Raw genomic sequence first — 23,916 nt, 5'->3', positions numbered from 1 at the left:
TTCAAACTTTCAACGTGAAGTAAACAAATTTTCTACATACTAAAAAAATGTCCACGACAATCCAATCAGTGGTTACAGCGAGAATGATTTGGTAAGTTTTTACTTTGTACAATATTTTTTATTCTTAATTTTAATCCAACTTATTAATTTCAATGATTATTTATTTTTTTATAAATGAATACTGTTATAGAAGTATATAAACTTTAATAGAAACAAAAATTTAAATACGAGCATTGTTGGAATGTTATTTGGGATTCGGAAAAATGAGAAATGCATTACAACGTTAACGAAAATCCAACTAGACGACCAATTAAAAGAGGTGTTGATCTTAATATGAATGAGCCAGGAAATTGGTTTGAATCGACTCCAACAACACCAGGTTCATCAACTCCTGCAGTATTAACTCCAGGGTCGGTAAATCTTAGTGATGATGATACACCAGTCGATACCGAAGGTTTGAATATGTCACGTCCTGAGGGACAAAAAGCAAGGATGATTTGTAAAAAGAGAACGCCATCTCTTAAAACAAGTATTCTTAAATAATTGGAAGCTGTAACAGCACAAGGCGTCATCTTTGGTGAAACAGGTGTGGAAGGAGAGCAAATGAGACTTCAACTTTCCATGGAGAGACAATGGACTAAGCAGCTGTCGATAGAATCAAATTTAGAGAAAGAACGAACTAAACAGTTAGAAATAAAAACGAGAGAAATAAGGGCTGAAATGGAGTTTGAAAGAGATATAATGCGTCAAGATCCATCGAAGGCTCCAACAGAAGCATCAAAGGCATGGATCATTCAACAATAAAATCAAATCTTAAATAAACTAAATCAAGGTGGTGGTTATATGTAATTATTTTTATTTGTGAGAAAATATGTAATGTCTTTTTATTTTATTTATTTAATTGTGAGAAAATATGTAATGTCTTTTTATTTTATTTATGTAATTGTGAGAAAATATGTAATACCTTTTTTTATTTTATTTATGTAATTGTGAGAAAAATATGTAATGTCTTATTTTATTTTATTTTATTTATGTAATTGTGAGAAAATATGTAATGCATTTTAATTTTATTTATGTAATTATGAGAAAATATGTAATGCATTTTTTATTTATTTAATTATGAGAAAATATATTAATTTAAATGTATTAAAAGAATTCCATTCAAATATATAATAATAAAAAAAAATCAAGTGGTTGAAAAAGTAGCCGTTTTAAAGAATACAAACAAACAAAAAAAAAAAAATACGTTTTTAATTTTTTTTACTCAAAATATTAAATATATTAAAAAAAATACAAAAGATATAATAAAATAATAGATATCAATTAACTCATACCGTGGCTCAAATATAGCAATATACTGTAGCTTGCCACATCAGCACAATTGCTGATGTGGCTAGCAATCTAACAAAGCATTGCTAGCCGGTATAACTAGCACTATACCAACTACCCTAATATTGTAGTATACAAGAACAAAAACGTAATTATAAACTTGACAAGTCTAACGGAGGTCAGTGTAGTTTAACAAATGAGAGGAAAAGTCTGTATATATTGATGAAACCCTAAAAGAGATTAGTGTAATTTAGCAAACAAGAGGAAAAGTTTATATATATTAATGAAACCTTAAAAAAAGTTAGTGTAATTTAGTAAATAAGAGTGAAAGTCTCTTTATATTATGGATGCATGCGATTCTATTTGATTCGGTTCCAAGCCAAAGCAAAATCAAACTGTTTTCAATGGTTCCTATAAAAATTAAAAATTAGGACCGAGGACCAAGACTGTTGATATATGGAATAAATGATAAAAGACTGGTTCTGTTCAATTATAAATCACAATTTTCTTTTGATAATATTGTGGGAACAATATGTTTACTTTTTAAAATATATATATTGTGGGAATAAACTCCCTACCAATCACATAGATACCAAACCAAATACAAAATTTATGACATGTGTATCTTATTATTAGGAATAACTACAATTACCTTCCTTGTAGATAACATGAATAACAGGTACCTCCCATGTAATTTCAAATACTAACATCTCATGTTAGTCTGGCTTTGACCCTAATTTGTTAAATAATTATTATACTTATTTTTTTCTTTTGACAAAAAAATACTTTTTAAGAGCATTCTCATATTTTAACTAGAATTTTAGCATGATATTAACACGTAAGAGTGCTAGAATTTATGACAAAGTAAGTTGACGTTACACAAACTTAAAACATAGCCATAACAAATATTATGTCATTGTATTACTCACCATTTTTTTACACAAACTTAAAACATGGCCATAACAAATATTATGTCATTGTATTACTCACCATTTTTTTTAAAAATGCGATAAAATCTAAGATTTTTTCTTTTTTCTTTTTAAACTAGTTTTAAGCACAATATTTGAAGAAACAATTGGGAGATTTTTAAAGTGTAGGGTGGAGGAAAAAAAACAGAAACGAAGAAAAGGAAAGGGAAAAGAGAGATTATAGGCTACGCCTAGGACATCATTCTGAGCACGTGCCTATCTCACGAGCAAAATGATTCACGCGCAGTGGGCGCGTACAAATTACACTCACCTGTTGAACTTTCACAGGTGTAAATCATAGGAGAGAATTAACATTTTCCCCAACAAAGCCGAAGAAAAGAAGCCACAACTCACCAGCGAAGGAAGAGCTTCTTAGTCTCTCTCTCTCCCCCGTCCACTGCACCAATCACAAACCCCACAAGTCTCGGCATAAACCCCTCTCTCTCTCCTCCCTCCCTCTCTAAAATTCTTCAACAATGCCAGCTTCCGCAGGTAAACGAAACCTAAATCTCTCTCTCTCTAAATCTCTCTCTCTCTCTATCTATTTATACACACATATATATATGCATCAAATGTCTCAATCTTGCTATGTATTCTTTAACAGAGACTCGCAACAGGTGGAGGAAGAGAAAGAGAGAGCCCCAAGTCAGCCGAAGGCAAAAGCCCCAAGACGAAGACGACGACGAGGAAGAAGACGAAGATGACCTCGAACACCAGCAACAACACGAATTCGACGATGACCAACCCAATCCCCAGTCGGGTTCGAACCGAGTCTCCGATCCACCCCCAATCGGCCGTGAAAGCGAGGTATTGTCGGGCGGTGGGGTTCGAATCTCCGACTTCCCTCCGGCGATCAAGCACGTAGTGAATCGTCCCCACTCGTCCGTGTTGGGAATTGTGGCTTTGGAGAGGGCGATTCAGTGCGGAGAGAGTAGGAGTCAGCAGAGCGCCGTCGTTTTGGAGAACATATCGTACGGGCAGGTCCAGGCGTTGTCCGCCGTGCCCGCGGATAGTCCGGCGTTGGCGGTGGGTGAGCCGGAGAGAGCTGATGGGTCATCTGGGGCGGCGTTTGTTATTACGCCGCCAGCAATTATGGAAGGTCGGGGCGTTGTGAAGCGGTTCGGGAGTGATCGAGTTCATGCTGTGCCAATGCATGCAGGTAATTACTCTCTCTCTCTCTATGGATTAATTTTGCTCTAAATCTCTCTGTGCACCCTAATTTAGCTCACTCAGGTTTGATTATGGTTCAGATTTTTTTAATATGCAAAGGTTGTTTTAATTTTATTTTTATAATTGTTCTGGTTTTGTACTTTTAGCACATTGCTCTCTCTGTGTATTTGTGTATTTTTTTATGTGATTCAATACGCAGTCTGGTTTGGAGCTATATGGTGCACATTAATGTTTTTGAGCTATGTTGTGCAATCTCTCCTGTGTGTGTTTTGGGAGCTAACTTTTTTGTTCTTTTGTTGGCTCTTCTTTTTCAATTAGATTGGTTTTCACCCAATACAGTGCATAGATTGGAGAGACAAGTAGTGCCACATTTTTTCTCGGGCAAGTCAGCAGACCATACACCGGAAAAATACATGAAATGTCGGAATGGAATTGTTGCTAAATACATGGAAAATCCAGAGAAGAGGCTATCAGTTGCTGATTGCCATGGGGTGGTAGGTGGTGTTGATAATGATGACTTAACTCGAATTGTTCGCTTTCTAGATCACTGGGGAGTCATTAATTACTGTGCTGCTGCTCTGAATCATGAGCCTCGGAATGATGGATCATATTTGAGGGAGGATTCAAATGGCGAGGTTCAAGTGCCATCGGCTGCTTTAAAGTCTATCGATAGCTTGATACAATTTGACAGGCCAAAATGCCGGCTCAAGGCGGAGGATCTTTATCCATCATTGTCATGTCAAGGTGATGAGCTTTCTGATCTGGACAGCAGAATCAGAGGACGATTATCTGAAAGCAGATGCAATTATTGTAATCAGCCCGTGCCCATTGTGTTCTATCAGTCACAAAAGGAGGTGAATGAAGTACTTCTTTCTACTCCATTATTTCTTCTCTATCATGCTTATCTCATAATTTTTGTACTTATTACTTCTTTTCCTCAGATGAATTTTGTTAAGAAGTCCAATTGAACATTTTGAAAATGCTGACCAAGGCTAATGGACTTCCAAAATTGTTAGGACGTATTATATTTAACAAATATATCACATGATTCTAAATTAATTCTTCAATGATGAAAGACATTTAGATGGAAAAATAATTTTGAAAGACTATTCAGTGAGGAAAATCATAAAGAAAAAATTGCAAGTTAAGAACATAGTATTGGAATGATAAGTCTAATCCATACTAAAGTGGTAAAGGAAACAAAAAGGTATGTTACGTAATAATAGGATATTGAATGGGTTTTGTCATGACCCGCCCAACCCATGTAGATATATTGTCCACCTTGCAAACTCTCCCCTTGGTGCTCACAATTTTCCGCAAACATGTCTACATGGTTAAGTGGTGTCCACAAATACAAGTCTCAACAACTTCTCCTCCCTAGGCGATGTGAGACGTCCCAATCGACCCCCCTCTTGGGACCCAGGTCTGACTTGCATGGGCTTGTGCAGGTTCCTCATTTCCAGCTGGGGATTGGCTCTGATACAATTTGTCATGACCCGCCCAACCTATGTAGATATTGTTTGCTTCATTCTCATCTCAGTGCTCTTGGTTTTGCTCAAAAGGTGTCTACATTGTTAAGGGGTGTCCACACATATAAGTTTCAACAACTTCTCCCCCGCACGCGATGTGGGACGTCATAGTTTTGCAGGATTAGTCCAGCTATTCTTTAGGGCAGAATTCTGTTTATTTGAAAATAAGGAACACATTGATGTCGTTGAAATGAGAATGTGAGACCAACGATATGAGAATGTGAAGGGCTATGAATGTTAATCAACTTGTTGGGAGATACTAGAAGTGACACCTACTAATTATAAAAAATAATAGGATATAGGTGTGGTATGGACAAATACAATGTAGATCAGTAGAGCACAAATAAGAAAAGAAAAATAAGTTAAAATAGAACGTACACGACAAATAGGTAGACTAAACCTAACACCGGGGAAGTGATGTGGAGAGAAATTTAGATATTATATATAATAGGAAACATAACTTGTAATAGAAGAGGATAAGAAGAAAATTAATGACACAAGTCACATAATTGACATTGACCACATCCAATTGGATTGTAATAGAAAGGGTTAGAAGAAAATTCATGTGATCTCACATTCAATTGGATCAAGGCGAGGATGATGAGCTGATGACTGTTCTAGTGGATCAAATACGGGAAAGTTACATTATCTTAGGAGCGCAGTTGATCATTCTAGAAAATAATATTTCCTTTTCCATGTGGCAAATGATTTGAAGCTAACAAGTACTGAAGTATGTGAAAAGAATGGGGCCCAATAAAAACAAATTGGAGAAGCAATCGCAACTAATGCTATCCGATCTGAGTATTATATCATGAAATGCCACTGCTGCAGGATTTATTTGTCATAGGTTGATTGATTACTGTAATTCTGTGATAATCCCTTTACAATGATGGACTTAGATGTACAATTACATGTAAATCACTGTGGGCTAATATAATTAGTTTGGTCGTGCAAATGCTTTTAAAAATGTTATCATCTAACAGAATCCTGTTCATAAACTGATTGATTAATGGACAATTTTTGTTGTTGTGCGAGCATTTACAAATGGTTACTTTAATTAATGCTTAAAAAATGAGGAACTGCTTTTCTTGTTCCGTATTCATTATTTCATTAGGATGCCCTTGATGCAAAATTTTGTCCTTTTTGGGATCAGTTCTGAGAAATATTATAGTAAATTACCATGTCTTTCTATTTTCCAAGACGCTAATTTCTTTTGTCTTTTTGGGGTTGTATTTCATTACTTATCTTAAAATAGATTTATGCTGGTTATTGTTTGCGTATTGTTGGGGTATAGGGTGAAGGGGGGATTTCCCACTTGATTTGTGTATTGTTTCTTTGTTTTATAGGTCCCCAAAAAAAAAAAAAATTAAATGCATGAAGATAAAACTTAATATCAAATTAGATTATAGGTCCCCTAAAAGTGCCTGTAATGTCATAAGGAACTTACAGCTTGAACATTTATCTATTTGATTCGTAAGATGTTGTATTCGTTGTTTAATATGAATATTACTTTTAGAATTTGAGACTGCATCTTTCCACCATGCTTTAAATTAAAGAATTTGCATTTTTCTGTTAATTATTGGGTAACAAGAAAGGAAATCAATTCATTATTCTTCAAAGTTTAATGTATTGGAAATTTTATTTGATTTGTAGTAGGCTACCTTTTGTTGTTGAGAAGAGTTATGGAAATGACTTTTGTTAAAGGAAATCAATTCTTATCGAGGCGCCTAGGCCTATTTTAATAAATGGGAATATGATATGTAGGGTTTTGAGGATTGTCATGTACACTTGAATGGTTATTAATTGGAAGTTTGAGAAGCTCGGTTCCATGACCTTCACATACCGGGACTTCTATTTCTTTGGAACCTCAGTTTATTGTGGTTGATCTTTTCTCGTATTGGAGGCCTTGTCTTTCTGTTCATTTCATTTCTTCTTCTTCGTTTTTTTTTTTTTTCGAGATAATTGTGATACACACCCCGCGTTATTGGGCTCGAACCCTTTGTGTTAACAGGAGATCTTGACCTTCCTTTGAAAAGTAGGGGCCTTGTACCGCTAGGCCACAGGCCTGTTGGTAGATCACTAGAGATTTTATTTTGTTGGGACTGGAAAATGACAAGGTTCTTGTGGATATCTCAAGCTTGAGTGTTGATGAAGCATGGACACAGATATGGAATGCAAACACGATGCAATGCGTGCATGTCACTATAACAAATTCTTAAAAATTCTGATACAAATACGAGGACACGACAATAGATATACTATTTTTATGTAATATGTTTAAAAATTAAAATATGTATGTTATTATGTATAAATTTAAATTGATAATTGTTTGTCATAAATAACAATACTACCTTTTAAAAGAGTTATGACATGAAATTTTCCCATTATGTATCAAGTTCTCTTTTTTGAATAAAGTCCAAGTATTTATAACCTTTGTTTTTCTTCAATAACAATTACACTGTGCTATTATACTTAGAAATATGTAATTTCAAATCATGGATAAATTAGGAAGCATCAAACACGTATCCATAAGTATCTGAAGAAGGCCCCTTTTAGAAGTATCCATGCTTCATCGTTGGGTATTAATTTTCATACAAGAAAAATCATCTAGCTTAATCACGCTGAGGACGAGCTTGGTTTCTTAGATGCTATCAGAGGCTTTAAGTTGGAGCGTATGTTACCAGACTCATTAGTTTGCCATGGGGTACTTGTGTCAACACAACACAACTTGGACATAGGTGCTGGACCGGTAGGTCATGGTATTATACCACTATCTTTGAACTAGCAAAGAAGAAGACAAAGAGGACAACTAAGAAGGGAAGGAAAGAAAAAGGGAAATTACTGACCTATTCTCATGGCTTCCCTTTATTAGCATTTGTAACAGAGTTGAAAAGTTTGCTGGAAGGTACTTTTCTTGTGATTTGTCTTTGTTGGAGTCAGATACCCCCGGAAAAGTTAATTGTTCAGTGATTATTGTTGTTGGCATGCTTGTGGAAAACATGAAATTATACATAAAAGACATTTTCCTTCTATTTTATTAGAATATTTTTTCTATAATATTGGTTTTGTCTATTATATTTTTATTAGATTAATATTTATTATTGGTTAGTGATCCCGATTTGCTAAAAGACTTAGTTTTAGTCATTTTATGCTGACTAATCAATGTAATTGCTGCGAGATTAGGCATAAGGCTTAAAAGAACACAAAATGGTGGGAAAAGACTAGAATAACTCTCTTTATGCGCTACTGAGTCACTACCCTAATCCCTCACCCATAAGATAAAAAGAAAGACCCTAATAATTGTTTTTGTATTTTTAAAAGTAAAATTCTATTTACCCCACACTTTTGTATATTTATTCTTACAATGACACAAATCACACACACACTATAATTTACCCTTTCTCTTGTTTTATATTTTTAAACAAGTACCCACTCTTATTTTACAGATTCTTCAACACTTCTTATCCTTGTTGGTGTATCCCAAATTTTAGAATGTTAGATATTAGAAGATAGATACACCTGTTCCCAGCATCTGTATCAGGATCTAGGTGACATAGGTTGGAGCAATGGTGGGCTCAACTTCTTATGATGGTTCATGTATTTTCCTTGCAGTTGTAGCTGCATAAAAACCTTGCGTACTTTATCAAAAAGAACTTTAGAAAAGGGAATTTGTGATTATGACGTGTCATATTGCCATATCGATGGGCAAATACCTGCAGTTGTGTTAGTATTTTTGGTGTATTTTAATTGCAATTGCTAAGTGAAGGCTATGCAAATAATTCTCTCTCTCCCTTTCTCTCTCATGGTTAACTGAGAAAAGGTAAGGTTAGATTCACTAGCAAGCTGTGCTGAACATGTTCAAGCTTGACTCATATACTCTTGGGTGACCTCGTCGTGTTAGGCTAAGCCTGGTTTGATCTAATAGCCATGGACTTGGAACTCTATTTTGCATATATACACGCATAAATTCACTCATACATTTGATTTCTCAAGAAATTTTTGTACATACATGCACACGTCACTTGATTTAATTCAGTTGCACACTTAACTTGGATGGGGATATGTACAGCCCAATCTTAATATTTTTAAGTACTTGTTTATGTATATACTTATATGTCAGCATACGTGCAGGCCCTTTAATTTTATTATTATTATTTATTGAATTGACACTCATTTACATATTTAAATGTGTAATAGTATATCAGTTAACTCAGTTCATTAACAACCTTGACATTGTTGAACCAATGTACAAGTCATTTAAGTCTCATGTTACAACTCATAACCAACGAGTGAGTGGGAACTTTTGATAACTAATCAATTAGTGGAGTTAAAGAAAAAGCCTCAAAATATATTTGTCTTGCATAATTTACACTTGTGATTTTTACAACAGAATAACAATTTATTATTGTTAATTTGTTAATGTGTGGGCTAGGACTTGTTTTATCTTATGGGTATTTTTGACATCACAAATTATGTCTTACGTAGACTTGACCTGTTTTTTTAGTGATCCTTGGAACCTAACCTGTATGAATTATACAACTTGGAATTTATTTGGGTTGCACAGTTTTTATTTGGTTATCAGAAAATCAATGTATAATATGACTTGGGTTGGGATAGCTGCTATAGGATAATATATATGCTGATATTGAGGTCCCACGGGCTGAAGGACTTCTTGATGAAGTTGCTACTGTTAATGATATATGATTAGGATAACGCAGGTTGACTTTTTCGAACTAGTCATCCTTTACGTGGCTTAAAAAAGAAAAAATTCCACCTGGGATATACCGTATACTATGTACATACAAGATTTTTTTTATCCTGTGTCATCCTATCTGAGAGGGTGTAGGTCTGAAATGGATTTATATGCTAAATCTGGAGTCTGAATGTATTCATTCTACTTCATTTTCACTTCAATGGCTAAGCAGCATCTTTTTTGACAGGTTGATATACTACTATGTGTGGATTGCTTCCATGAGGGAAGATTTGTTATTGGTCATTCAAGCATAGACTTTTTCAGGGTTGATTCCACAAATGACTATACTGATCTGGACGGGGAAAGTTGGAGTGACCAGGAAACACTACTACTGCTTGAGGCAATGGAAATCTACAATGAGAACTGGAATGAAATTGCGGAGCATGTTGGTACCAAGTCAAAAGCACAGTGCATCCTTCACTTTATCCGTCTTCCCATGGAGGATACCCCTCTGGAAAATATTGAAGTTCCAAGCATACCCATCTCCTCAAATTTGTCAAGGACGGGTGATTCTGGAAGATCACGTTCAAGTGCAAATGGGGATTCAGCAGGTGTTATATATGCTCTGATAGTTTTTTTCCCTTTACTTAAATAGTGATGTGTTTGTAACAGTAGGTCTTTGCATTTCTCATCATTTCCTGTAGGATCCTGCCTCCAAGACCCTGATCCTGAAAGCAGGCTCCCGTTTGCCCAGTCTGGAAATCCGGTTATGGCCCTGGTAGGTGATTTTACTAAAACTCTGCTTCACATTTTTTATAAATCAAAGTACTTGCTTTTACAGCACACAAATTGCAATTGATCTAGTCTGGTTTTTGCAAATCTTGATTTTATCAAATTTTTTGATTTCTTATTTTGACAAATGTTTTTTTCTCCTTCCCTTTCTTTTCTCTGTACTGGACTTGAAACCTTGACGCAAAGCCACTAGGACAAAGGTAGACCATTTGCATTATGTGCTTAAAGCCACTGGGGCTTGATTTATCTAATTATATGATTTCTTATTTTGAAAACTGGTCTTCATTTATGGAGGCTGTACACGATAAGAACATGATATCAAGATTGGGACCCTAACCTCTTTTTACATGTATACGCTTAAGGGAAAGAAAAGGGCCTGCCGGGGGGGTGGGGGGCATAAAATGTTAAAGAAAGAAAATGAGACCAATAAGCTGACAGATTCCAGCGTATCATGTACTTAAAGTTCATGCAACCTGATTCCTTTGGCATAAGGTCTAGGACTCCAGTGTTTTATGACCTAGACAGTAAGATGACAGATTATGAATTCTGGAGAAATAAATATTTCGAATTAGATTTTCTAGTTATCTTAATGTATTTATTGTATGCAGGCCACAATCCTTAAAGTTCATGCAACCTGATTCCTTTGGCATAAGGTCTCAGACTCCAGTGTATTATGACCTAGACCAGTAAGATGACAGATTATGAATTCTGGAGAAATAAATGTATCGAATTAGATTTTCTAGTTATCTTAATGTATTTATCGTATGCAGGTCACAATCCTTAAATTATAGTTGGAAATGAAGTGCCTAACGAAAAGTGTCATTAGGATCGTTATCAGTGGGTTCCCGTTAATCAAGGGTGCTGGAAGGGGTAAACTAGATACAGACATAACCTTTGGCATTATTTGCACAAAGTTTTAACAAATTAAAATAAAAAAATCATTGTGGGTCCTTTATACTCCGCAAGATGTTTTAATTGGCCTGGAACTGGCGTTTGCCTGTAATTTGAATATGCCTATTCAGTTACCTATGTTAATGAATAATGTTCTCTATTTTCTTTTTAGTGTTATCTTGTTGATGGTTTCGTAGATGAATTTTCATTTTTTATTTGATTAAACTCATGCTGACCTAACTATTGAAAAATTTGTCTAGGTTGCCTTTTTGGCCTCTGCTGTGGGACCAAGAGTTGCCGCAGCTTGTGCCCATGCATCCTTGGCGGCACTGTCTGAGGACAGTGGCTTAGCTGCTTCTAAAAGTATTACACAGATGGAAGGATCTGGGTTTGGTAATAGGTGAGTGAAATGGCAAAAATTTAAAGCTTCCTTTTTTTTCTTTCTTTCTGGTTCTATCAGTCTTCATAGACTTTTGCCAAGTCTTTAATAGCATGCCTCAAAAAGAGTGTTTGTGTCGTCTTACTGTCAGTTCCAAGCAAGTATGGCTTCTGTTCTACTGGTAAGAATGGCTATGAAATAGGGAGGAAGATTACATTGTCATGCCTCACTATAAATTTTTAAAAGTTTTGTAATTCACAATTTTGGAAAAACAAACTTGATTTTTTTTCCACCTGTATGCATGCCAGGGAAGGGAATTATCGTGGAGAACTTACCAATTCAAGTCAGCAAAAAGGTAGACTGTCAATTTTGATATTCTTGTTAGATTTTTCTTCCTCAAATATTCATAGTTATTAAATTGCAGAAGAAAGCTCAGTAGTTCAAGGGCCATGTAATGTAGATGAAGGGGATGTTACTCCATTATCTGCTGAAAAAGTGAGCGCTGCGGTCAAAACTGGACTTTCTGCTGCAGCAACAAAGGCAAAATTGTTCGCGGATCATGAAGAACGTGAAATTCAAAGGCTATCTGCTAATATTATAAATCATCAGGTATACTTTTCTGATGTTCTTATTCTTTGGAATGTTTTGAAACTTTTGCCTTCTTCCAATAATTAAAGGTCTTTATTGATAAGTTGTCAACTTTCAAGTTCATTTATTTTGGTTTCCACTGGTTTATCTACATATAAGAAACTTGAGAAACATGCAAAATTTTCTTCAATTTTTTTCCCTGTTTTGATTGAGAGAGGCAATTTGATCTGCCTGCTCCATGTTCGAGGATTAAGGTTCCTTACTAAAAAGTTGATTGGCTTTTAAATTTTCCAAAACAAAGTATTAGTGAGTTCTCAACATGTGTGTGTGTGTATGTTTTTTATTTTTTTATTTTTTATTTTTATTTTTTTTTTGTTAATTTATGTTTTTAGTTTAAATTAGATATATTTTTTTTCCCCGAGACTTGTACCAAAAAGTCACATTCTTAATTTTTTTTCTTTTCTTTTCTATTTTCCTTTTTGAGTCCAGCTTGATTGGATTGGTTGGACCATCTGACCAGCAAATGGTTACCTTTGTGATTTGTTTTAGGTTCAAGTGGGGATATAAAGTGGTTTAGGAGCCAAGCTATTGGGTTGGATATGGGAAAGAGTGGCTTGTTTCTATCGTCCCCCCTTACCCCTTTTTCATTGTAATGCTCTTTAACGTGGAATATGAAATATGGAGTTGCCTAGTTTAGCAGTTTAACCTTGAATATCACTGGCTGCTATTGGTGCAAGTTCAAGCATCCACTTTTTGAAATACCAAAGGTTTAAGTGTGTCTCGAGTCTACTAAAGGCTAAGTATGTCTTGAGTCCTCCCTCTGTCATGGAACTAGAATTGAGCAATGTCCCTTTAAGTTAGAGATATTGTTATCGTAATCGTCATTATAACCATTATCTTATAGTTATAGTTTTTTTACCTTTCCAATTAAATAACATAAAAATAAATATAGATTTTTACAGGGGCACATGTAAATATATTTATCTCCCCCAACCTATCTTAATATGGTTGAAATAACGTTACCAAGGATCATCCAACTCATTCCTCATTTATTTATGGGTCTAGTAAACCTTGGGTCCTCTAATTATTTATTTATTTATTAATTATTATTAGTATTATTATTTTCCTGGGGTTGTGGCGGGGGGCGGGGCATGTAAACTCTAGAATTGTTAGAATGATGGTTTTGTCTTTCTGATGTGGTCACGATTTTAAACAAACCAATTTCCCACTACTTTTTTTTAAAATTTATTCTTTGTGGTTGATACAGTTGAAAAGGTTAGAGCTAAAGCTGAGGCAGTTTGCAGAAGTGGAGACCTTGTTAATGAAAGAGTGTGAACAGGTGGAGAGAGCAAGGCAGAGAATTGCTGCTGAGCGGATCCGCATGATATCAACTCAGTATGGACCTGCTGGAGTAACTCCATCAACGAGCCTACCAGGTGTTGGTCCTGCTATGGTTAATAGCAGTGGCAGCAATAGGCAACAAGTCATCTCAGGCTCACCCTCACCCTCACAGCCATTCGTTTCTGGGTATGGCAACAATCAATCAATTCATCCTCGCATGCCCTTCATGTCACAGCGGCCCATGTATGGAATTGGGCCGCGGCTGCCTCTTTCAGCTTTACACCCATCCTCGTCGGCTCCTCCTAATGTAATGTTTGATGCTGCGGCAAGTGCCCAGCCTGTTCCCAATCATCTGATGTCGAGGCCGGTACCAGGGACTAGCCCTGGTCCAGGTTGAAAATTACAGAAAGTGATTCAGCCTTGGAATTTTGTGGTTTATTGAGTTAAAATTTTCTTTCTCCGCATGAAGGGAAGAAAATAGAATCATAAGGGTAAGCTGTGAAATTTTTGTCTCCCTCACATTCTCAACTTTTGATCTGGATAGGAGCCACTGGGGACAGTATGGAATGCAGCCAAGAATGCAGCTGGGATCGATCACGAAATGAATCAGCTTTTTTCAAGCAAGGGAGGTTCCATCAACGGGTTGGTTCATGCACCACCGTCTTCATTTTTTTCGTACGATCATTTTCATTGTGATCTTTTAACCTGTAAAGATGAGGAAGATAACTTGACCAGGATGCTAAACTGTTGTTATCTTGCTGTACAGATAATGTCATGTGCAAGGAACTTTAGAATAATCAAGGTCCATTTGATGGTTTTAATATTTATTCCGTTCGCCACGAAAAATCTTCTTTCCATGAAGCTAATCATTCTTCTCCTAGGGTGCAGGTGAGTTAGGATGTGTTGAGAAGCATCAGTTCTAATTCACAGTTGAGTGAGTTTTCACTTATATCTCTTCTTGTTCTCTCATACTGGACTCTGCTAATTTGATTCATAGTCATATGTAAACCTCACTTGATGGTCCTTCAACTTGTTCCAATGAGCAAAGTTACTATTTTTCTAGATGATAGATAGTTGTTCATGGTAGGGTTATGATTGTAATGCACATAAAGTGCTGTACATTTAATTCACTTGTCACATATAGAGATAATTACACATAGAATTGGTCATACAGTTTTGCCTTTAAGCATCGTTATCATGTTATTCCCACTTAGTCTGCATGATGCGTGTTGAAGTGTTATTAGTAATTATTGTATGTTCGGTGATGGATTATGGAGTGTTATAAGAGGCCAATCAATGGCTAAGATTGGCCCCCCATCAGTTTGAAGCTTAGGTCAATGGAATGTATTGATAAATTAGGTCTGTAGAATCATGGCCTGAGGTCAGAATGAATCGGAGTCCCAACATTTCTATAACAATTGAAGCACGGTACTAATTTATACAATCAAATAGATTATAGTACATAAAAAAGTGACATTCTAAAAATGAAGCTCTTTTGCCAACATGTTGATGCATTTATATCCTACAGACATGTTAGGGACATAGAGCTTCATGCCATGAACCAAAACTTTCATAGAGTGCACTTCATTTGAGCATCCCTATTTAGGCAGTGGGATGTCAGCCAAATCCTCCCTAAAAGGAACACGGTCCGACCCCGGCAAAACAGCGGAGTTTCCATGCCCGTCCTCCATGATCGTCTGGACATTAGGGTTCTCAAGCTTCGTCGGCTCCACCCATGTCTCAACCTTGTCTCTGCGAAACATCAGATATATAACCGAAGAAATATAGATGGCCATTAGAGGGAACACTACGATTCCGACGAACACATTTGCAACTTTTGGTAAATTGTTGTGAATTAGCCAGCTGATGAAGCCTGTGGTCAGGTAATATATGTTTATGCCAATGATTCCCAACCCTAGTATCCATGAGAACACAATGATCTGCATTCATGAGCTTGAAATTGGTTAGTACATGAGGTTAAATTGGTTTTATTTATTTTTTAATTATATATATATATATATATATATATATATATATATATATATCTTACGTATATTGAGTTCTTGTGTGGTCCCATCTTGGTGGCACTACTACTGAATTTAAGGAGAGGAATGAGAGCAAATGGAAGTTCAAATGAAAGTATCATCTGCAAAATCAAAGACCACAAAAATAATTTTCTCAATTTGTATTAATAATTATAAGATAGACATATATATTAATAAAAATGTATTCCAAAAATAATTCACTCAAACTGTATTACTAATGATAAAAAAATATTAATAAAAAATGTAGTCCATGAATTACTAACCGAAGCAATTATGATTAGCCGTCCAGCACCCTGGGGCCCACCTATAATTGACACAATGAGACTAGGTGTAATGGCAATGCACCTAGTCAGAAGGTTCCTCTTCCATTTTCTCATCTTGAGGTCCAAAAAACCCTAAAAATTGCACCCCAATTTAATATAACATAATTACAATATTTTCATGCATATACACACACACACACACACACACACATCTATATCTATATAGAATTATAACCTGCATGATATATTGTCCAGCATAAGTTCCTGTAATTGTGGAACTTTGGCCCGAGGCTAATAATGCTATGGAATATACAGTTGAGCTTGATTTTCCGAGCACATTCTGCAGATGAATGAAAAATCTAGTTAAATTATTATTCCGAGTTTAATTACATACTTAGATTTTTAATTAGGGTTTTAGAGTGGTTTATACCTTGAGAAGGAAAGCAGCAGAGTTAAGGGTGAGGTCGTTGCACCGGTTGAAGTTGTCCTCTGCGATGTTCTTAGCCGAGCAAACTGAGCCGGATACCGAAATCACTGAGACATTGATTAAAAATGCTACGAAGAGTGCGAATCCACTCTCTATCAAGAAGTATCGACATGCATCCTGCAAAATATTGAAGTGATAGATACATGAGTAAATTTTGCCAACATGTATATTGTATACATATATAAAAGCATACAATTATAGGATGTGATATTTTTTAAGTACTAGTATTAAATATTTCTGTAATAATCATTGTTAAGTTTTTAAAATTGTCTCTTCCTCCCAAACATTTTATACACTTTAATGCCTTTGTTTACCTATTTAACTATAACATTCTAGATAAAAAGTTTTGAATTTAAATATAAAAAGAAATATTTAGTGAGGTTCTATAATTTTCTGTATTAGTGATAATATCAAAAGATAATAATAATTTTTTTTTTTTTTTTAATGTCAAAAGAGAATTGCATGATACATTAGTTATTGCTTTAACATTTGGCATTAGCAAAAAGCCAAAGTTACCCGAAAAAAAAAAAAAAAAAAAAAAAAAAAGGGTTTAAAATTATGAGATCAACAACTTTGTTTAATTTACATGTATGGCAGTTTCAATTTTGATATCACAAATGATTGATTGTTCAGTTTTGTTGTACTTATATATATATGTGTGTGTGTATATATATATATATATGATCAACCCTAGCTTTGATCTTTGAATGCCTTTACGGTCTGTCACTATAAAGTCAATGCTATTCATCAATGGCTTCTTGGGATGCAAAGTAGCGGATAAGAGGTAGGTACAGGTAGAACTCTTGAATCAAGTATTTATTAACATGAGTAAATTACACACACACATTTGCATGAATGTGTGTGGGCACGTGTCTGAATCTCTCTGTACCCATAACCTTTATGTTTGCAATAATGCATGTAGTAGCATTTATGAAATTTATTAAAAATAAATAAATAAATAAATAAATTGTAGCATGTATATATATAAACATATATACCTATGTATATAAATGTGTGGCGTATATGTAATGTAGAAATATTTCCTATAGTTTGGCTTACATTGATGCCCCTGACAGAGTTGGGTATCTTCCTAGAGAGTACAAGAGCTGAGTGGAGAAAAAGGTTATGCCTGTTTAATCCCAAAAAAAAAAAAAAAATAATAATAATAATAAAAAATTGTTAGTAACAATTAAACACATAATGTATATAAAAACTATCAAAAATGATATTGACCAGCGTGTCACGTGTTTATGGAACTAGGATCTTTTCTTGTGCGAGTTTTGTATCGAATACAACAATTGCATAAATATGTTGAATTATCAATTTAATGGTGTTAAAACGTTGCATCATAATATAATATGTTATATGAATACTACATTTTGTGACAGAATCTGCTAAATAGGAGGGGATCCGAATTCGTATTCATGAAATAAAAAGTCGTATAAAAGAGATAAAAGATGAGATCATACGGCATGACAAGGGCACCAAGTAGAGCAATGGCATCCCCGGTTGCGCCTTGACCGGAAAGTTTAGGCACAAACATTCCCTTGAGCACATCAGCTGCAGGAGGCTTCACATAGCTCATTTCTCCAAAAAAACATCCCGCCATGACGAAAACCAGCACCGCGATCAACATTTCTAGCTTCCTTACCTATTTTCATAATCAATTCTCAGCATATATATAATTGTAGCATAAAATGTGGAAATAATGCACAATAATTTGTAAACTTGTTAATCAAAGTGAAAAGGGTCAAAAGTGTCTTTATCTAGCTAGCAAGCTTTTGGTTAGTATATATATGCATGTTCACACTAATTCCAGATTTTCTTCATTTTCTCATGTTTTCCCAAGGACCAAACAAGAATGGGATGGATGCAGCCTTAGAATAAAAATTTAGTGTAGGTAACAACTACAGGACCACTTCAAATTTTAAGGGCCATATGAGACATGGACTTCTAAATTTTAATTCAAGTCTCAGACGAACCCAAACTTGAAGTATCCAAATTGACCAAATTTTTTTTTTTTTTTTTATTTTTTTATGCTCGGGCTAAGCTTAAGTTAGGGTCAAATTGGTCGGATCAAGGGTTATACTCGGAATTGAACCGGGTTAAACTTATATATATATCTATATATATATATATATATATATATATTTAATTTGCTTAGGTTTTAATAATATTGCTATTACATACGAAGTATAATAAAGATCCATTTGAGTTGGACTTGAGTTGTCAAAAACTTTAGCCAGGACAAATGATAAACATAGAGAATTGTATGAGAAGGGTGACTTTAAACAATAATATATATAGTGGGATATAATTAAAAATTGAGTGGGGGTAATTTTAAAAATTTTACAAAAAAAAAAAATAGGGATATTTCTAAATATTTTACAAATTTTATAGATAATTTTTTAATATAAAATAAAATTTAAGTGGGAGCGGTTGCCCCCATTGAACCCTTATTAGGTCCGTGCCTGTGCCACGACCAACAATGAAATGAAATCGAGTTGAGAAAATTAAATACAAGTTCAACTTATAGTTGTTCAATGTCATCCAAAACTTTGGTTAAATTCAATTTGACCAACTCAAGTTGCATCAATAATTGTAGTCTATATATATATTTTTTATTTTTCAAAATAGAAGATCAAATGTTTAAATTCCTACGAAATACTTTCCTAATTTTTAACTAATTATATTCCCTCTATTCCACCATAATTGAGTACTTTGAGAATTGTGATTGACCGGCTCCAATAGTGCCGGATTGAGCTAGTAAACTGTTTGGGGGACACTTAATCACTGAATATAGGAGACAAAGGAAAGGAAATTGATTTCTTAAGTGGTCAATCCTTTCCATCAATAAAGACAGGCCATGCAAATAATGTTAAGACTCTAATTACTGCATAGTTTTGATTATTTTGTCAATGTCACAAATGTTGCTACTATTAGAAAAGTTCACTTCTTCTTCTTCTTCTTCTTCTTCTTCTTCTTCTTCTTCTTCTTCTTCTTTCTTTCTTTCTTTCTTTCTTCTTCTTCTTCTTTTCTTTTTTTTTTTTTTTTTTTTTTTTAAAGGTAAAATTGTCGTATCTGAGATACGAAAAGCAATCCAATTATTAGGATAACACGACACTTATAATGCGAACGGGTCAGTTCTTTTTTTTTCTTTTCTTTTCTTTTTTTTTTTTTTCAAGATAAAAATGTCATACCTGAGGTACGAAAAGCGATCCAATTATTAGGATAACACGACACTTATAATGTGAACGTGGCATGAGATGTGATGTTACGAGACTAGCCCCTAAAAAGAGATGTAGATAAGAAATGATAGCTTTGTACCAAACATGCCCGTTCACACCTCTATCCGTGCATTTTAAAAGAATTTGGTGGGTTCAGATAAAAAAAGGTTGTTGTCTAAGAAGAGACATGCACAAGATGACAAATGACCAATTGACCCATGTATCAGAAATCTGTCAACAAGAGAGTAATGAAAAATGATAAGCACTATGTACAGCAACAAATATGTAAATTTAATATTAACAACAAAAGCTACGACTTTTAACCAAAAAAAAAAAAAAAAAAAACAAAAGCAACGACACCATGTAGTTCTAAAAAAAATTGTTAAAAAATGGACTGAGGATGATAACATATCAATCATTATTATTATTTTTTTATGAAATAAAGTAAAATTAGTCCAATAAAAGGTAAATATCGAGGAATAGAATCAAAGAAAGCAAATCTTTCTAAGTAGAAAATATCACTTTTAAAATCGAAATCTACTAATCTTTAATTCCAATATTATAGTTCCTACTTTCATATTTAATTATTAATGTGTCATTCATATACTATCATTGCCTGCATCACTCTACCAATTATTCTTGTCCAACACTGCTTAATGTATTAAGGTACATGGGGTCATGTGGATTGTTTTGCACAACTCGTCATGTAAGTAATTGTGTTTGTTTTGTTTTTATTTTTATTTTTAATATACGTGACGATTAATTGTGATTGATCATACATACAATTTGGACCATATAACAATTTCTTTTAATTAGGATTGAGAAAATATTATTTTGTTTTCACTTTTCATTCTTGCCTATTAGATTAATTTGTATGAAGTTAAGTGGGTAGAGAGAGGGGCATTGGTGGATGTGGCAATACTGGGTGGTGGCAGTATGGTGATGGTGGTTGTGGTGGTGTGCCTCCAGTGGAGGTAGCAACCACCCTCTTCGTCTCCCCCCTCCTCTCCCCCATTCTCTGTGTATATATCTATAATATATATGCAAGTATAAGTGGAAGAGATGATAATGATAAAAAGGTTAGTTTAGTTAATTAAAATTAGTTAAAAGGATAAATTAGTAATTTTAATATTTTAATTGGTCAATTGACAAGTCAAAGGACATTCTAGTCATTTTATCATGTGTTAGAGTGCTTATGAGTGTGTATGTTTTTGCCAAATGGAACAAATTTAAAGGGGTGTTAATGATTAAAAAGGAGTTAACTTTCATCTAATTGTTAATAGGATAAATTTTAGGAAGTGCGAGTATAATTAACTTTTTTTTTTTACATGCCTAACGAAGAATTGTGATTGATCATACATGCACTTCGAACCAAATAATATTTTTTCTCTTAATCGGGATTGAGAAAATATTATTTTGTTTTCACTTTTCATTCTTGCCTATTAGATTAATTTGTATGCATGTAAGTATATATTTTAGGATTTAAAAAGATATAAAGTAAGAAATTTCCCAAAAAGTTTGAAAGGTGGCATTATAATATTATTGAAAAAGCAGGCTTATATATATATATATATATAAAATATGTATATATAAATATTAAAATTACCCCATATTTCTGCAGGCCAAGAAGTACAAGAGTGCTGAAACCAGTAGAGAGAACTCCAGCCCAAACTGGGACATGGAACAGTATATTCAGTGCAAAAGCTGTCCCAATCACTGCAACATATATATACATAATTACAAATGTTATGATTCTTATGAAGGTTTTCTAATATATATACACACACACACATAGTTATATCAGACGGAAAATAATAGTAGTTTGAATATATAGTTTAGAGGCGGCCATGCCTTCAGGTATATCGGCCGCTATGACGGCGAGCTCTGCCAGCAACCATAGGCAATACTTTACATATTTTGGGTACTCCGCCTTGCATAACTCTGATAGGTGTTTCCCTGCAAATCAAGTAACAAAAAAAAAAAAAACAAATTTTAACAAAAATCATAAATATGTATATAACTACCTACAAAGGCTGACAAATATATATATCCATACATATATATGGAGACAAATGAAGTTTATGATTTTTGTTTGATTTAGCTAGAGATTGTCTGTATCTTACCAGTGCTCACACCAAGATTTGCTGCGAGTGACTGAATAATGAGAGCAAAGATCAATCCAATAAGGATTACCCATAGTAGCTGATTTTATAAAATGAAATGGGCATTGATTAGTTTCTCATCTCTTGCATGCAATTTTTTTGTTTTTTTGACAAATTAATATTACAACATTTTTCTTTTAAAAAAAAATTTATGACCATAATCTATATCTATATATATATTATATACCTCAAATCCATGGTTAGCTCCTGCTTGCAAATCAGTTTCCACTGTAAGGTAGTCGTTATCAAATATTAATAATTAAGAACAGATAGAAGTTACCCAAGAAATTAAATTGAAAAAAAGAATAGATATATACATATATGTATATATATATGTAGAGAGAGAGAGAGTACTTACAGTTCCCTGGATCAAGATAAGCCAATGAAACAAGGAAACCAGGGCCTACATATGATAGGAATTGTCTCCATCCAGGTTTCTGATCATGCATGCATGAAGATTTTCAGATGTTGAACATATATACACACACACACACACATATGTGTGTGTTTAGAATATGAAATTATGGATGACATGAGAGAGATAGGGACACCTGCTGGTACTTTTGATCCTCGTGACCATGGTACTGATCTTTGTTGTTGTTGGCACTAGCAGTAATGGATGGAAGAGTTTCACTCTGATCCATATCAACGGCTATGATGCGGTTAGTACTTCCTCTAGAAGGTGCTAGCTCTTGATACTGCACCGTGTACTGCTCGTCTGTGTGTGTGTGTGTGTGTGTGTTTACACAATTGAGTTGTGTTTAGCACACTTGTGTCTTGTATTTATAGACAGTGTGCAGGTGTAATGTGTTTGAAGACACACATGTTTTTTTTTTTTTTTCGCTTTTTTCTGTAAATTGAAGAGACACTTGTTTTTTATTGTTTGGTCATGAAAATGAATGAAGACAGCTCAGGATTGTAACCCCCTTATACCAAAATGGCTTACGTTAGTAGTAAGACAAGTCGTGGTCTACCGCCAAACAAGACATATTTTCGTGTAATCATGTAGTAACATAAAGCGTTGCATACCAACAGGTGCCCTGACGGTATTGGCCACTTAATTTTTTAAAGAAAAATAAAATATTTAAGTTTCAGAAGAGACGTATGTATGAATACTAATTAAGAAAAAAAAAACATAAAACGTTGCATCAATTTTAATAATTCATAAAGATTTTTTTGATTGACAATAAATTACTATTTCGTAGTACGTTTTGAATTTTGACCTTTTTTTTTTTTTTTTTTTCCTTTGTCGGGTAAATACCCACACACTTTACTTTCATTTTACTTTCCCTTCCAAGAAAAAGAGTTTATACAAGCTAGGCATCATTTATTTATTTATTACTTTTTTTACACAATTAATTATTTAATAGGTAAAGTACAAATAAAAACTCTATTATATACAAAATGTGCAAATATTCCTCAAATGTTAAAAAAAAACACTTTACATTTTTTGAATTGAGCAAATGAGAATATTTTATCATTTTAAAGATTAAAATAACTAAAATGCCCTAAAGAAAAAAAAAAAACATTGATTTGAGGGTGAGAGAGAGGGGAGAGAGTTATTAAGCGTATTTTTGGGGTTTTAACCAAAAATAATGATCAAAATTGAGGGTCAACAAATATTAGGAGACAATTTGCATATATTTTTAAATGTTAGGAATTTATATGTACATACTAAATAAAAAGTATATTTTTTTGTACATTTTTTATATAATAGGTTTTTTTTTTTTTTTTTTTTTTTTTGACATGTTACCCTTATTTAGTACTACTTTCTTTTGAGAAATTTTTTCATAAGTTTGTAGGAGCATGGAAATTATATATGAGAAATTTGCCTCTTGTTGTATCCTTGAAATGAAAATAGCAAGAGAGTTGAGTTTATGGACAAATGATGATACAAATGAGATAGACCTTTATTACTTTGACCACTCTTAAAGTGTTAAATATCTTTTATACCTTTATCTAATTTAATAACAATATACCTATATATACATACATATATATATATTTGAAAAAAAAAAGAAACTAATCAAACCTTAAAAAGAAACTTAATCA

General features: G+C 33.9%; 2 protein-coding genes across 7 annotated transcripts; one reads left to right on the top strand and one right to left on the bottom strand.

Moving 5' to 3' along the window:
* The first annotated feature begins 2,600 nt into the window (after positions 1–2,600).
* On the top strand, positions 2,601–14,744 carry LOC132274513 (SWI/SNF complex subunit SWI3C). 6 transcript variants are annotated; one of them, XR_009470457.1, is made up of 11 exons: positions 2,601–2,789; positions 2,902–3,456; positions 3,786–4,321; positions 9,937–10,300; positions 10,394–10,467; positions 11,633–11,772; positions 12,060–12,106; positions 12,176–12,360; positions 13,607–13,866; positions 14,225–14,355; positions 14,447–14,744. XR_009470457.1 is itself a non-coding variant. In XM_059775804.1 (11 exons), exons 1-10 carry the CDS (start codon positions 2,774–2,776, stop codon positions 14,283–14,285), a joined length of 2,238 nt encoding a protein of 745 aa, XP_059631787.1. In that variant the 5' UTR covers positions 2,601–2,773; the 3' UTR covers positions 14,286–14,322; positions 14,447–14,744. The 6 variants fall into 6 exon arrangements, 4 of the variants coding, with proteins under 4 accessions (XP_059631787.1, XP_059631786.1, XP_059631785.1 ...); XM_059775804.1 differs by having other exon boundaries at positions 14,225–14,322; XR_009470456.1 differs by having other exon boundaries at positions 13,607–14,322.
* Positions 14,745–15,068: 324 nt separating this feature from the next.
* LOC132274514 (metal transporter Nramp7.2-like) lies at positions 15,069–22,974 on the bottom strand. The gene is made up of 13 exons (XM_059775805.1): positions 22,416–22,974; positions 22,223–22,301; positions 22,052–22,092; positions 21,826–21,904; positions 21,554–21,658; positions 21,309–21,418; positions 17,945–18,126; positions 17,535–17,604; positions 16,419–16,592; positions 16,224–16,328; positions 15,989–16,120; positions 15,731–15,826; positions 15,069–15,620 (listed from the first exon to the last, which is right to left on the bottom strand). Exons 1-13 carry the CDS (start codon positions 22,506–22,508, stop codon positions 15,279–15,281), a joined length of 1,608 nt encoding a protein of 535 aa, XP_059631788.1. The 5' UTR covers positions 22,509–22,974; the 3' UTR covers positions 15,069–15,278.
* Positions 22,975–23,916: the final 942 nt, after the last annotated feature.

This window comes from Cornus florida, unplaced genomic scaffold (assembly GCF_030987335.1).
Source record: "Cornus florida cultivar Cherokee Brave unplaced genomic scaffold, ASM3098733v1 CherokeeBrave_3.0.0_Hap2_Chr09, whole genome shotgun sequence".
Classification (NCBI taxonomy): domain Eukaryota; kingdom Viridiplantae; phylum Streptophyta; class Magnoliopsida; order Cornales; family Cornaceae; genus Cornus; species Cornus florida.
The sequence above is the reverse complement of the archived record's forward strand: the minus strand, read 5'-3'. Positions and strand labels throughout refer to the sequence as shown.

Excerpts from the sequence above, each read along its gene's own strand:
- LOC132274513 (XM_059775800.1), top strand. Across the intron at positions 10,468-11,632 it reads GAAATCCGGTTATGGCCCTG|GTTGCCTTTTTGGCCTCTGC; the intron begins GTAGGTGATTTT and ends AAATTTGTCTAG. Across the intron at positions 12,107-12,175 it reads CAATTCAAGTCAGCAAAAAG|AAGAAAGCTCAGTAGTTCAA; the intron begins GTAGACTGTCAA and ends ATTAAATTGCAG.
- LOC132274514 (XM_059775805.1), bottom strand. The coding sequence starts at position 22,508 with ATGGATCAGAGTGAAACTCTTCCATCCATTACTGCTAGTGCCAACAAC. Across the intron at positions 21,659-21,825 it reads AAATCTTGGTGTGAGCACTG|GGAAACACCTATCAGAGTTA; the intron begins GTAAGATACAGA and ends CTTGATTTGCAG. Across the intron at positions 18,127-21,308 it reads TTGGCCTGCAGAAATATGGG|GTAAGGAAGCTAGAAATGTT; the intron begins GTAATTTTAATA and ends TTATGAAAATAG.